Source organism: Piliocolobus tephrosceles, chromosome 17 (genome assembly GCF_002776525.5).
Source record: "Piliocolobus tephrosceles isolate RC106 chromosome 17, ASM277652v3, whole genome shotgun sequence".
Classification (NCBI taxonomy): domain Eukaryota; kingdom Metazoa; phylum Chordata; class Mammalia; order Primates; family Cercopithecidae; genus Piliocolobus; species Piliocolobus tephrosceles.
This window is the reverse complement of record NC_045450.1, coordinates 42,458,352-42,471,540: the sequence shown is the minus strand read 5'-3', so window position 1 is coordinate 42,471,540 and position 13,189 is coordinate 42,458,352. Positions and strand designations below refer to the sequence as shown.

Below are 13,189 nucleotides of genomic sequence, written 5' to 3'. Positions count from 1 at the left end.
CCAGCTACTTGGGAGGCTGAGGCAGGAGAATCGCTTGAACCTGGGAGGCGGAGGTTGCAGTGAGCCGAGATCGCACCACTGCACTCCAGCCTGGGTGACAGAGTGAGACTCTGTTTAAAAAAAGAAAAGAAAAAAAACAAAAAAACAAAAAAACACACAGTCATTGTTTATAAGGTTAACAATTCAAATGCCAAAGAGGTTCAAAATGAAATGTAAGGCCACCTCCTTTCCCCTCTTCTCACGTTCTCTCTGTTGCGAACTTTCTTTTTATTCCCTCCAAGTTGAAATGATGCTTGTTTCTACTCTCAGCCACTACACCATCTCCCCAACCTTCCAGAGAGAATCACTGTCTATATAGTTCTCTAGATTTGTCTCTATGCCTGTTTTATTTTCATGATCCTCAAATGGGCTCACTCTTTGCATGTGACCCTGCCGCCTGCCTTGGGCATCTTTATGTGTGAGTGGTAGGTGATGTTCTCTGGATGAAACACCTCTTCGTGCCTCCCCTCTCTCCCTGTGCCTGCGCACTGGCCCTCTCTGTCTCGAGTCCTTTGCCCGTGTTCGCCCTGGAAGAGGAGATGGCTTCCCATGGCCTCTCCATAGCCCTGTGGGGCGGGGAAAGTGAAGGAGGCAGGGCTGTGGCCCTTCTGCTCAGACAGACTCGTGGGCAGCCTCCTTGGCAGTCCTGGGGGTTCCATCTGGAGATGCAGGGCTGTGTGCCTGGGGTGGCAGCATCGGCATGGGAGCAGTTGCCCTGAGGGTGATATGTGTGTGGTGGGGCTGGACGGTTGCCTGTGGGGCGTGTGCGCCGGAAGTGAGCTGGCCTCTGTGCTGGTGCCTCTCAGACTCTGCAGGGACGGCATGAGTTTCTCCTGAGGACTTGAAGTACCTAAGAACCTTCTTTGCTGGTGCAGAAGACCAGCTGCTAAGGGAGGCCAGGATAAGGCACTGCCACTGTCTTGCTGTGGGACCTGGCACATCCTCTTCCAGATCCTGGGCCTCAACGTCCCCACCCACCCACACAGGGAGGGACCGGACCCGCTGGGCCCTGGGATCCTGGCCAGCTCCGGGAGTGCACCATCCTTTGGCTCGAGGGTCTTTCCCTGGCGCAGTCTCCTTCATGTGAGGATTCTGGTTGTGTCTTGGCAGCAGGCCCTACAGGACAAGGGGTGCAAGAGCCAGAGTCAGGGGACGAAAGAAGAGAAGCTTTGGAAGAGACAGGCACCGGCCCCCAGGCGGGCCCGGGAGGCCCAGGAAGCTGGTGGCACCATGAATGTAGAGAATACAGGTAAAACAGGCCTGCCCGCTGACCTGGCACTCCCCAGTGAAGCCAGCACAGGAGGGAGGCTCTTGTGCGATTGGTGCTATGCTATCTCTATGCCCTGTCCTCCCTGGCTGGAGGTGGCCTAGACAGACTCCAGCTGCCTGACCCACAGCTCCAAGCCCCCAGCCTGCCTCTCCCGGATTCAGGGACAGTGGTGTGTATGGAACCTTCATCTCGACCTGCCTCCCACAGCATTCGGGCCCCACCCAGTGATAAGAGGCCTTGGCCAGCGTGGGCTGGGGTTGAATTTCTCTGCTTTTTGTCTTTTCCCAGCGCCTGTCTAAAGCAGGGCGAGGGTGGCAGCCTCACAGACGCCACTGCCTGCAAAGAGAGACTCGGCCTTCTCCCTCCTATCCATGGGCTCCCAGGGTCTGGAGGCTCCTAGAACAGGACTTTGATTCTCCTGGTCAGAGGCTGAGATAAAGGAGCCGGTGGCTCAGCTCTTCTCTGGCAGGGTCTGCCATGGTGTCCAGGGCTGGCTGGTTCTGGAAGATTCTACAGGCCCCCCTTGTAGTCTTACGGGTCCATGCCGGGGATCCCTGGCAGTAAGCAAGAGCCCGGTGATAATGGGGAAGCAGCATCCTCCAGGATCCCAGGGGAAGGCCGAGAGCATGTGAAGGAAAGAGGAGCTGGCCTTTCTGTCATCTTCCTCCTCCATCACCAAAAGGTTAACTTGTGTGTCTGAACTTGCTATGTGGTGGAAGGAGCCACTCCCTTCTCTGAAGCTGTCCAGAGCCCCGTTCTGAGGTTCTGGCCTATCTGGGCCCAGGCACTCTTCTGCAGCGAGCGGCAGGGGTTGGGGTCTGGCTGAGTGTGAGCAGGCCAGCCTCGGGCAGGGGACATCATCTTGCTGATTGTGCATTGAGAAGAGGAAGGCCGATTCCAGGGAACAGCAAGGGTAACCCGGTCAGTGGGGCCAGGCCGTGCCTGCATCCTATCTTTGAACCCTGAGTGCAACCTCTCCAGCACAAGGGCCCATTTGATTTCACCTCATCCTCCCATCCTCCCCTTTCTGGGACCTCCCTGAGCTTCTTGGAGATCTTTTCTCCACAAGCACTCTCCTGGCCCCCTTCCCACTGCCCCGCCGCAGTGCTGAGACCCGGCGAGCCCCTCTGGGGGTGACATCCCATGACACGAGCAGTGTTCCGGATGAACTGGGCTCTCTGAGGCCTCATTTCTGCCCCATGGCCTGTTGTGTAACAACTACCCATGCCTGTGCATCTCCACGGTGCTGGGCTCCTTTCAGGCAAGGCCCCTTGTCCCCATTTCTCCTAGGAAGCTCCTGCCGGGCCCCTCCCACACGTCTCTCGAGTGGCAGAACCAGCTCTCGGGCCAGGAGTCCAGTGCGTTCCCTGCCTCACTGCAGCAGCCTGCAAAGGGCTGAGGGCCACGCTGGTCACATGCCGCTCATGCTGCCACGTGTGCAGGCCTGGAAGCATCCGTCTGACCTCACTCACTCTAGAACAGATCACAGGAGCTTGGCCAGCTCTGTGCGACATGCATGCTGCGTCACGTGCAGGCCACACGGCCAGGGTCACCACCCAACCGGGGATGCCCAGCTCCAGCTCTCCGGAGTGCTCGGGTGGAGGAGGGAAGAGCCAACCTGTGTGTGCCCCTCCTGCTCTCCTAGAGCGGGGCGGGGGGCCTCTACCCATCTGCCCCTCCTCCTGGGGCTGTGCCAAGATATCCCCGCCCAGCTGCAAGCTGTACCCTCCCCACTTCCCTGTCCATCTGAGTCCGTTTGGCTTCCATCAGGCCAGGCTGTCAGAGGGGTGTGTGACTTCAGGTGCAAGTGGCTTCCTTCCCAGGGTCTAGGAGCCCCCAGCCCCAGCCTGCTGAGGGCTGGGATTCCTGGGGACTAATGTGGGAACGCCTAGAGCCCCAGGCTCCGAGGTAGAGAGCAGCACTCTCTGGCCAGCAGATGCCCCTCTTCACCCTTCACTCTGCCACGCTCTGTCATGTCCCATTTGTGCTCCCTGAGGGGAGGAAGCAAATCCCCCACTCTTCCTCCCCAGCCCCCCATTTTTCTCTCTCTCCCCTAAACTCTTTGCTCCCTACCTGCAGAGACCATGGCCATTCTTGGCGCCCTGGAAGCAAGCTGTAACAAGCATCCCAGGCCCCGTGCACAGATCATGGGCCCCGATTCTGTGTTCTTGTCCTTCATCCATCTGTCCATCTCTCTCATTCCTGGTGCCACGCCAGTGGCGGGCCTTTGGAGGAGGAGGACTCCCTCTGTCTTGCCTGGGAGGTCCCTGCGCTCCATCCTTGCTAGGTGCTGGCTGGCTGAGTTCTTGCCCCATGTGCAGGGTGGGCTTTGTGTCCTGGTCTATCTGTCCCTCCCACATGCACACGGCTCCCCTGGCTCCCCTCTCTCTGCACAGTTGACCACTTGCCACATGGGGAGGCTGGAGAGCCCCACTCTTCTGTACTCTTGAGAGGGTTTGAGGCTTAAAGAAATAACGTGCCTACAAGAATAGAGTTTTCTAGGGTGAGAATCCCTTGTCTTTCCCAGCTGCGATTCCTTGCAGCCTGGCCATGGAGAGAGGCTGGCCCATCAGACCTGGAACATGTGCTTTGAGAGCCGTATTCAGTGAAAGTTGCTTTCTTAAGTCCTGATCCAGGCAATTTAATCCCCCAGGTGCTGCCTGGGGAAGTGTCTTTTTCTGGGACGGGCCCTGGAGGCCCCAGCTAACTTATGCCGCTGCTGCCCCAGCCCTCACCTGGTTGCCCACCCCCTCTGCTTGCACCCCTGTCATCCCTGGTGGTCTGCCCTGTTGTGATGGACCCTCTCCTCTGCCAGCGTGGGACCTCTGCTGCCCTCTCATCAGCCACTACTTTGCTTGTAGGTGGGCGTCTCTTTGGCAGCAGGAGGTGCTTGAGCCTGTCGGGGCCACCAGGTGCGGCCCCCGTGGTGCATAGGATGGTGGAGGCCATGTCCCAGCTCCAGGAGGAGAACGCCCAGCTACAGGAGGAGCTGGTGGTCCTACGGGAGAGGCTGGTCCTCTGCAACAGTGACCAGCAGGCCACATCCACCCAGCTGCAGAACCAGGTACCTGGGGAGGCTGGGATGGGCAGAGGCCACTGCCCATGGAGCAGGTCAGAGGACACCACCTGGGGCACCTGACCCCACCAGGCTACTGGTGTAAGAGGAGACAGCTGGGGTCTCGTCTCCTGGAATACGCTGGAGGGTAGGGTGGTAAGAGTCAAAGGCCTTCCATCCTGGAGGATGCACTTTTGAGATGCAGCATTTCTTTCAGCTTACAGGGGCCTCCCATCCTGGTCCTTCTTGTGCCCCATCTCCTTGGGTTACAGGGGGCCAGGACCTGCCTCCCTAGGAGGTGATGTAGATGTGAGTGGAACAGGAAGGTGCGGGGTGCTTCCCACCCTGAGTCCACCCCATCTTCCATGGTGCCCTGCACTGGGCAGCCTGAGTGGACGAAACTCATCAGATGGTCACCACACAGGAGATTGGCATGACATTTCTCATGCTTTTGATTTCTCGTTAAAGGTGGACGCTAGTTTGAGTGCGTGTTGGGGAAGGGATCTCTCAAACCTCTGGAAGCCAGAGAAAGCCAGGGTTCATGCAGGTCAGCGTTGTCTCCTTCGTTGGCTGGGCAGAACATTTGGGTACCATTGGCTGATTAGCTGCTTGTCCTGTGGGGCTGACCACCGGCCCTCTTGTGTGTGTGTGGCTGCATCACTTTCTTCTCCTTCTGGATCTCCACACGGCTCCCAACCCTCCTTCCCTGCTGTTCTCCTCAGTGGCTGTCTCTGTGTTTGTATCTCAGCCTTGCCCACTTCCCCAAGGCCTCCAAGCCCGTCTGCCACATCATCCCCCCTTCTGATCCAGTGCCCTGGCCTGGCTGTTGGGCCTCTGAGCTCTGGGCCCAGGACTCTGTGTTGACAGACTGGCCTTCAGGTAGAGCTAAGTTCTTTGTGTGTTCCATGAGCCAGCAAAGAGATGGCCTGGACATGGTGATGTCTGCCTATTGTGCCTCATATGTGCTGTGACTTGTTCTCTCAGTTCTGGGGGCAGTATATTGTGCACGCTTTTGAAATGCAGCATTTCTTCCAGCTTACAGGTGTGTTCTCTTCTCAAGAATGGCCTGGCCTGCCCCCCTGCCCCTTGCTGACTCCGGTGGGCCTCCTTGGGGTGCCCCTCATGCTCTGTGTCTTCCTCTTACACACTTACCCCACAGCTTGACTATCTGGGCCTGCCTTCCCCACTAACTGGGGGCTCCTCTAGGCCAGCCCTGTATCCTCTTGCATGCTGCGTGCCCACCTGCTTCCTTGGGTATTTGTGCATGCCCCTTTTGTACTCGCACTGAGCTGGGCATGGGGGATACCCCAGCGGATAGTAGGCTCCCACGCGGTGGAGGCTCTGCCTGTGGGAAAATGGACATTTGCTTCACATACCTACGTAAAAAGTGGGAAGGGCTCGATGGGATGGGCACATGCATGGCCTCGAGCTCTTGTCCCTGGGCGTCTTGAGCTAAGCTCTGGGACAGAGCAGAGGGAAGTGCACTCTGAGCTGAGGCCCAGCCAGTGCAAAGGGACTTGTGGTAGGAGGGGCGTGGCTCAAGCGCCTTGGGGGTTGCAGGGCGTCCAGGGCCCACCCTGCAGGACACGCATCTGGCCTCAGGCAAAGGCTGAGCAGCCCTTCTTCCTTCCCTGACCTTCCCCAGTTAGGCTCTTCAGACACTTCATTTTGCAAATAAGTGTTTTTTTAAAGGGCTTCGTGGGCTGGGCACAGTAACTCATGCCTGTAATCCCAGCATTTTGGGAAGCCAAGGCAAGTGGATTGCCTGAGGTCAGGAATTCAAGAGCAGCCTGGCCAACATAGTGAAACCACGTCTTTACTAAAATTACAAAAATTAGCTGGGTGTGGTGGCAGGCACCTGTAATCCTAACTACTCGGGAGGCTGAGGCAGGAGAATCGCTTGAACCTGGGAAGGGAAGGTTGCGAGAATCGCTTGAACCTGGGAAGGGAAAGTTGCAGTGAGCCAAGATCATGCCACTGCACTCCAGCCTGGGCAACAAGAGCAAAACTCCGTCAAAAAAAAAAAAAAAAAAAGACAAGAAAAGAAAAGGGCTTTATGGAGATATAATTCACATGCCATAAAATTCACCCCTTGAAGGTGTACGGTTCGGTGGTCGGTGGTAAGTATATTAAGATGGCAATGCACTCATCACCAAGTGTCTCATTGCCAAACATCTTTATCACTCCACCGGGCCTACTGCCGGTCACTCCCCATGCTCCTTGCCCCACGGACCCTGGCAACCTTTAATCTGCTTTCTGTTTTTATGGATTTGTCTTTTCTGAATATTTCATAGAAGTGTAATCATTTTATCTAACCTTTTGTGACTTTAAGGAGGTTTTTGAAAACATTTTTCCTTTAATTAACAAAATCAACTTACGTTTTAAGAAGGGAAACTGAGGAGGAAATATCCAGCCTTTTTAGTTCTTTGACCCCCCAGCTCTCCAGCCACTCTTAGGAGAAACCCCGAGCCTACCCCACTCCCGCAAGTGACTTAAGAATTCAGAATGGTTCCTGGTCTTTGTTCTCATTTTGTCCTTGAACGTTGTTTTTCTTTTTCTTTTCTTTTCTTTTTTTTTTGAGATGGAGTTTTGCTCTCGTTGCCCAGGCTGGAATGCAATGGCGCCATCTCGGCTCACTGCAGTCTCCACCTCCCAGGTTCAATCGATTCTCCTGCGTCAGCCTCCCAAGTAGCTAGGATTACAGGTATCCACCACCATGCCTGGCTAATTTGTATTTTTAGTAGAGATGGGGTTTCACCCTGTTGTTCAGGCTGGTCTCGAACTCCTGACCTCAGGTGATCCACCTGCCTCGGCCTCCCAGGGTGCTGGGATTACAGGCATGAGCCACAGCACCTGGCCTGTCCTTGAACTTTCTGACTGCAGCTCTTTTCTGGAAATTTCTCAGGGGATGTATCTGAAGCTCCAGGTCTCTGAGATACTCTCTAGGGGGCCCAACCTTGTGGAGATGTGGCCAACCACATGGATCTAGAGCTGGGTTCAAACCCTGACTTTGCCACTACTCATTAGCTATGTGACCTTGGGACAGTTAATTACCACTCTGCAGGTCGGTTTCCTCATCCGTGAAATGGATGTGATAATAGGATGTGGTGAGATGATCCCTAGTGAGTCATTGGTGTTGCTGTGGCCACACCATTGTTGTTACTGGGAGAGTTTTGGATTTGGAATCCCGTGAGCAGGATTCTATTCTGGCTGTGCCATGTGCCAGCTGGGCAGCTGTAGGAAGTCACCTCCTCTCTGAGCCTTCACTTCCCAGTCTCTAAACTGGGGCTTACAAATGTTGCATTGCAGTTTAGGGGTGGATCTGTTGTAAGAGTGGACAGAAAAAAGGATGGTCAACTGTAATGTGTGGTGCGTCGTGAGCTGTCACTCCCATGTGCCCTGGTCTCCTGCTAGCCTCAGTGTGGTTTGACGCAGACTTGGACTTTCCTGGAATTCTGAACGTTGCCTCTCTAAGCAAAGCCCACCAGGGGATACACTGTGCCTTGTTTTCTGCGGTGCCATGTTCCCAGCCCTGTGCACACTGGCTTCTGATCGGGTGCTTTCTCACACTGCTGTTCCTGCAAGGCTGTGTGGCCCCATGGTTAAGGGTGAGGGTTCTGCAAGGGTCAGTCAGATGTGAGTTCCGCTAGGTCCACCACTTACTGGTCAGGTGACCTCAAGTAAGTTGCCTAACCAAGGCTTAACCTCTTAGGAGCTCAGTTTTTCTTCCTGTAAAATGGGGATAATAATAGTACCTACCTCAGGGGAATAGGGGATGAAAAATGATCTTATGAAATCCCCCTGCCCTACTGGCAAAGCCGACTCAATTAACGGGGCTCCATTATCACTGTTGGGATCTGGGCTTGTGGGGGCTACAGTGGTCTTTTCAGGCCTCCCCACTGCTGTGCCAGGAGGAGGAGGTGTTTGTATATACTGAGAGCAATTGGGCCAAAGGTCCATAGTCCTTGAGCACCCAGCTGACCCAGGCCACAGAGGCTGCTCATCTCGGTCTGGTGACCACAGGAGGCTGTGGCTGTTGGGATGACCCTCCCCAGTGTTGTTAACAACAGTTCCAGGCCACGTCCTGCTGGCCTTGAGTTCCCCTGTCCTCTTGTGGATGTCCCTAGAGCCATGGCCTCAAGGTTCCTGAAGTTCCCAATAATGTGACATGCTGCCCAGACCTCACTATACTCCTTTTTTATTTTGACACGGTCTCACTCTGTCACCCAGGCTGGAGTGCAGGGGCATGATCACAGCTCACTGTAGCCCCTGCCTACCGGGCTCAAGCCATCCTCCCACCTAAGCCTCCTGAATAACTGGGACCACAGGTGTCCAACACACCTGGCCCACTTTTGTATTTTCTGTCCAGACAGAGTCTTGCTATATTGCCCAGGCAGGTCTTGAACTCCTGGACTCAAGAGATCTGCCTGCCTCAGCCTCCCAAAGTGCTGGGATTACAGGCATGAGCCACCGTGCCCGGCACTCACTGCATTCCCTTCCTGCCCCCCGCACCTCAAGAGTGAACCTTAAAAAACTGTCTTCAGGGCACAGTGGCTCACACCTGTAATCCCAGAACTTTGGGAGGCCGAGGTGGGCAGATCATCTGAGGTCAGGAGTTCGAGACCAGCCTGGCCAGCACGGTGAAGCCCCGTTTCTACTAAAAATACAAGAATTAGCCAGGTGTGGTGTTGCACGCTTGTAAGTCCAGCTACTAGGGAGGCTGAGGCAGGAGAATTGCTTGAACCTGGGAGGCAGAGGATGCAGTGAGCCGAGATCGCGCCACTGTACTCCAGCCTGGGGGGAAAAAGCAAGACTCCATCTCAAAAAAAAAAAAAAAAAAATTGTCTTCAGAGGCCACAGGCTAGAAGCTCTTGCCCTCAAATATGTCTCGTTTGGCTGCCATCTTCTTCTTCTTCTTCTTCTCTTTTTATTTTTATCGTTTTAAAAATAGATGTAACATAAAATTTACCATCTTAAGCATTTTTTTTTTTTTTTTGAGAGAGTCTTGCTCTGTTGCCCAGGCTGGAGTGAAGTGGCATGATCTCAGCTCACTGCAACCTCTGCCTCCTGGGTTCAGGGAATTCTCCCACTTCAGCCCCCTGAGTAACTGGGACTACAGGTGCGCACCACCACACCTGGCTAATTTGTATTTTTAGTAGAGATAGGGTTTCACCATGTTGGCCAGGCTGGTCTTAAATTCCTGACCTCAGGTGATCCACTTACTTCAGCCTCCCAAAGTGCTGGGATTACAGGCGTGAGCCACCGCGCCCGGCTGATCTGAAGCATTTTTGAGAGTTAAGTTCAGCAGCAGTACATTCTCGTTGTGCAACAACCATCACCATCTGATATGGTTTGGCTCTGTGTCCCCACCCAAATTTCATCTCAAATTATAATCCCCACATGTCAAGGGAGGGACCTGGTGAGAGGCGAATGGATCATGGGGTGGTTTCCTCCATGCAGTTCTTGTGATAGTGAGTTCCCATGAGGTCTGATGGTTTAAAAGTGGCAGTTTGCCCTTCGTGTGCTCACTGTCTCTCTCCTGTTGCCATGGAAGACATGCCTTGTGTCTCCTTCTCCTTCTGCCAAGATTATAAGTTTCCTGAGGCCTCCCCAGCCATGTGGAACTGTGAGTCAATTAAACCTCTTTTCTTTTATTTATCTGTTTATTTATTTATTTACTTACTTATTTTTATTTTTTGAGACGGAGTCTCTGTCTCCCAGGCTGGAGTACAGTGGCACAATCTCAGCTCACTGCAACTTCCACCTCCTGGGTTCAAGTGATTCTCCTGCCTCAGGCTCCTGTGTAAACTGGGACTACAGGTGTACACCACCATGCCCGGCTTTTGTATTTTTAGTAGAGACAGGGTTTCACCATGTTGGCCAGGCTGGTCTTAGACTCCTGACCTCAAGTGATCCACCTGCCTTGGCCTCCCAGAGTGCTGGGATTACCAGTGTGAGACACTGTGCCTGATGAAACCTCTTTTCTTTATAAATTACCCAGTCTTAGGTATTGCTTTATAGAAGTGTGAAAACTCACTAATACACCATCCATCTCTGGAACTCTTTTCATCTTCCCCTACTGAAATTCGGGCCCCATTAAACAGTAACTCCTCATTCTCCATTGATCTCTGTGGGTTTGACTACTCATGTAAGTGGAATCATCCAATATTTGTCCTTCTGCGACTGGCTTATTTCACTTAGTATAATGTCCTCAAAGTTCATCCATGTAGCATGCATCAGAATTTTCTTCCTTTTTAAGGCTGAATAATATTCCATTGTATGGATATACCATATTTTGTTTGTTTTATTTTTCCATTCATCCATCCATGGGTTGCTTCTACCTTTTGATTACTGTAAATAATGCTGCTATAAACGTGAGTGTACAAGTATCTCTTTGAGTCCCTCCTTTATATTCCTTTGGGTATATACCCAGAAATGGAATTGCTGGATCATATGATAGTTCTATTTTTAATTTTTTGAGGAACCATCATACTGTTTTCCATAGTGGCTGCACCATTTTACATTCCCACCAACAGTGCACAGAGGTTCCAGTTTCTCCATATCCTTATGAGCACTTGGTTTTTCGTTTTCTTTATTTATTTGTAGAAATGAGGTCTTGCTATGTTGCCCAGGCTAGAGTGCAGTGGCCATTCATGGTCGTAGCTCACTGCAGCCTCTAAACTCCTGGCCTCAGGCAATCTTCGTGCCTCAGCCTCCTGGAGTAGCTGGGACTCGCTCCTGCTTATTTTTATTTTTGTAACAGCCATCCTAATAGGTGTGCAGTGGTATCTCATAGTGGTTTTGAGTTACATTTCCCTAATGCCAGTGATATTAAATATCTTTTCATGTCTGTTTTAACTATTTGTATGTCTTGCCTGGAGAAATTTCTATTCAAGTTCTTTGCACATTCTTTAATTGGGTTTGTTGTTGTTGAGTTGTAGTTCTTTATATATCCAGAATAATAGCTCCTTATCAGATAAATGATTTGCGAGTATTTTCCACATGTTGCCTTTTCACTCTGTTGATAGTATCCTTTGTTATACAAAAGTTTTTAATTTTGATGAAGTCCGACTTATCTGTTTTCTCTTTTATTGCCTCTGCTTTTGGTGTATATCCAAGAAATCATTGCCAAATTTAATGTCATGACATTTTCTCCTCTATTTTCTTCTGAGAGTTTTATAGTTTTAGCTCTCACATTTAGGTCTTTGGGGCTTTTTGTTTTTTATTTTGACACAAGATCTTGCTCTGTTGCCCAGGCTGCAGTGTGGTGGTGTGATCATGGCTCACTGCGGCCTTGGCCTCCTGGGCTCAGGTGATCCTCCCGCCTCAGCCTCCCTGGTAGCTGGGACCACAGGCGTGTGCCACCATGCCCAGCTAATTTTGTTTACTTGTTGTAGAGACAGGGTCTCCCTATGTTGCCCAGGCTGGTCTAGAACTCCTGGGCTCAAGCAGTCCTCCTACCTTGGCCTCCCAAAGTGCCTGGCCCTCTTTGATCTATTTTGAGTGAATTTTTGTATATGGTATAAGGTAAGGATCCAACTCCATTCTTTTGCCTGTGGATATCCAGTTTTCTCAGCACCATTTGTTGAAAAGATTATCCTTTCCCACATTAAATGGTCTTGGCAACCTTGTCAAAAATCATTTAACCATGTATGTCAGGGTTTATTTCTGGACTCTGTATTCCATTCCATTGGTATTTATGTCTGTTTTAATGCCAGTACCGCACTGCTTTGATTGCTGTAGCTTTTTTTTTCATTTGAGATGGAGTCTCGCTCTGCCGCCCAGGCTGTAGCACAGAGGCGTGATCTCAGCTCACTGCAACTTCTGCCTCTCGGGTTCAAGTGATTCTCCTGCCTCAGCCTCCTGAGTAGCTGAGACTACAGGCACCTGCCATGAGGCCTGGCTAATTTTTGTATTTTTAGTAGAGATGGGGTTTCGCCATGTTGGCCTCGAACTCCTGACCTCAGGTGATCCGCCTGCCTCGACCTCCCAAAGTGCTGGGATTACAGGCATGAGCCACTGCACCTGGCCAATTGCTGTAGCTTTTTAGTGAGTTTTGGAATCAGGAAGTGTGAGACCTTCAGTCTTTCAAGACTGTTTTAGCTATATGGTGTCCCCTGATAAGGATTTTTCTATTTCTTCAGAAAATGTCATTGGGATTTTGTTAGGTATTGCATTGAATCTGTAGATCACTTTGGGTAGTATTGACACCTTAACAATATTAAATCTTCTAATCCATGAACATGGAATGTCTTTCCATTTATTGGTGTCATCTTTAATTTCTTTCACTAGTATTTTGTAGTTTTTAGCATACAATATTTAACCTTTGTTTATTCCTCAGTACCTTATTCTTTTTGATGCTATTGTAAATGGAATTATTTTCTTAATTTTCTTTTTGGATTGTTTATTGTTAGTTGTAGAAATGTAACCGATTTTTGTGTGTTCATTTTGTATCCTTCAACTTTGCTGAATTTATTAGTTCTAATTGGCCTGCTTTTAAAATCAAATTAATTCCAACATTTAAATCTTAATTAAATTCATATAAAACTCTAGACTTCCTTTTTGTCATAAATATTGGAAGATGCGGCACCTCTGAGCCGACATTCCCACATGGCACCCACCGCTTGAGGTCGAGTGGCAGCTCCTGCCTTTGGTAGAGATGAGCATCCTTCAGCACACTCCAGCCCCACCACCCTGTCTCTGCTTACCAACCTCATCCACAAGCTCTGCTCTGGCTGGCCCCTCATGCATTCAGCATTCTTCCTACATGTACTTACTGAACACCTACTGTGTACCAGACACTGTTTCAGACACTGGGAATACAG

General features: G+C 51.3%; 1 protein-coding gene across 8 annotated transcripts in view; it reads left to right on the top strand.

Annotated features, from left to right (window-relative positions):
- The window catches only part of KIFC3 (kinesin family member C3), a 44,626-nt gene that overhangs the window by 12,772 nt on the left and 18,665 nt on the right, over positions 1-13,189 (top strand). For 3 of the 8 annotated variants that reach the window (XM_023210048.2, XM_031934448.1, XM_031934450.1), the window contains 2 exons: positions 1,150-1,288; positions 4,171-4,373. The exons of 3 other annotated variants lie outside the window; for them this stretch is intronic. In XM_023210048.2, coding sequence (XP_023065816.1) covers positions 1,150-1,288; positions 4,171-4,373 — 342 coding nt within the window. The remainder of the gene's footprint in view (positions 1-1,149; positions 1,289-4,170; positions 4,374-13,189) is intronic. 2 more of the 8 variants (XM_023210051.2, XM_031934451.1) reach the window with 1 other exon arrangement.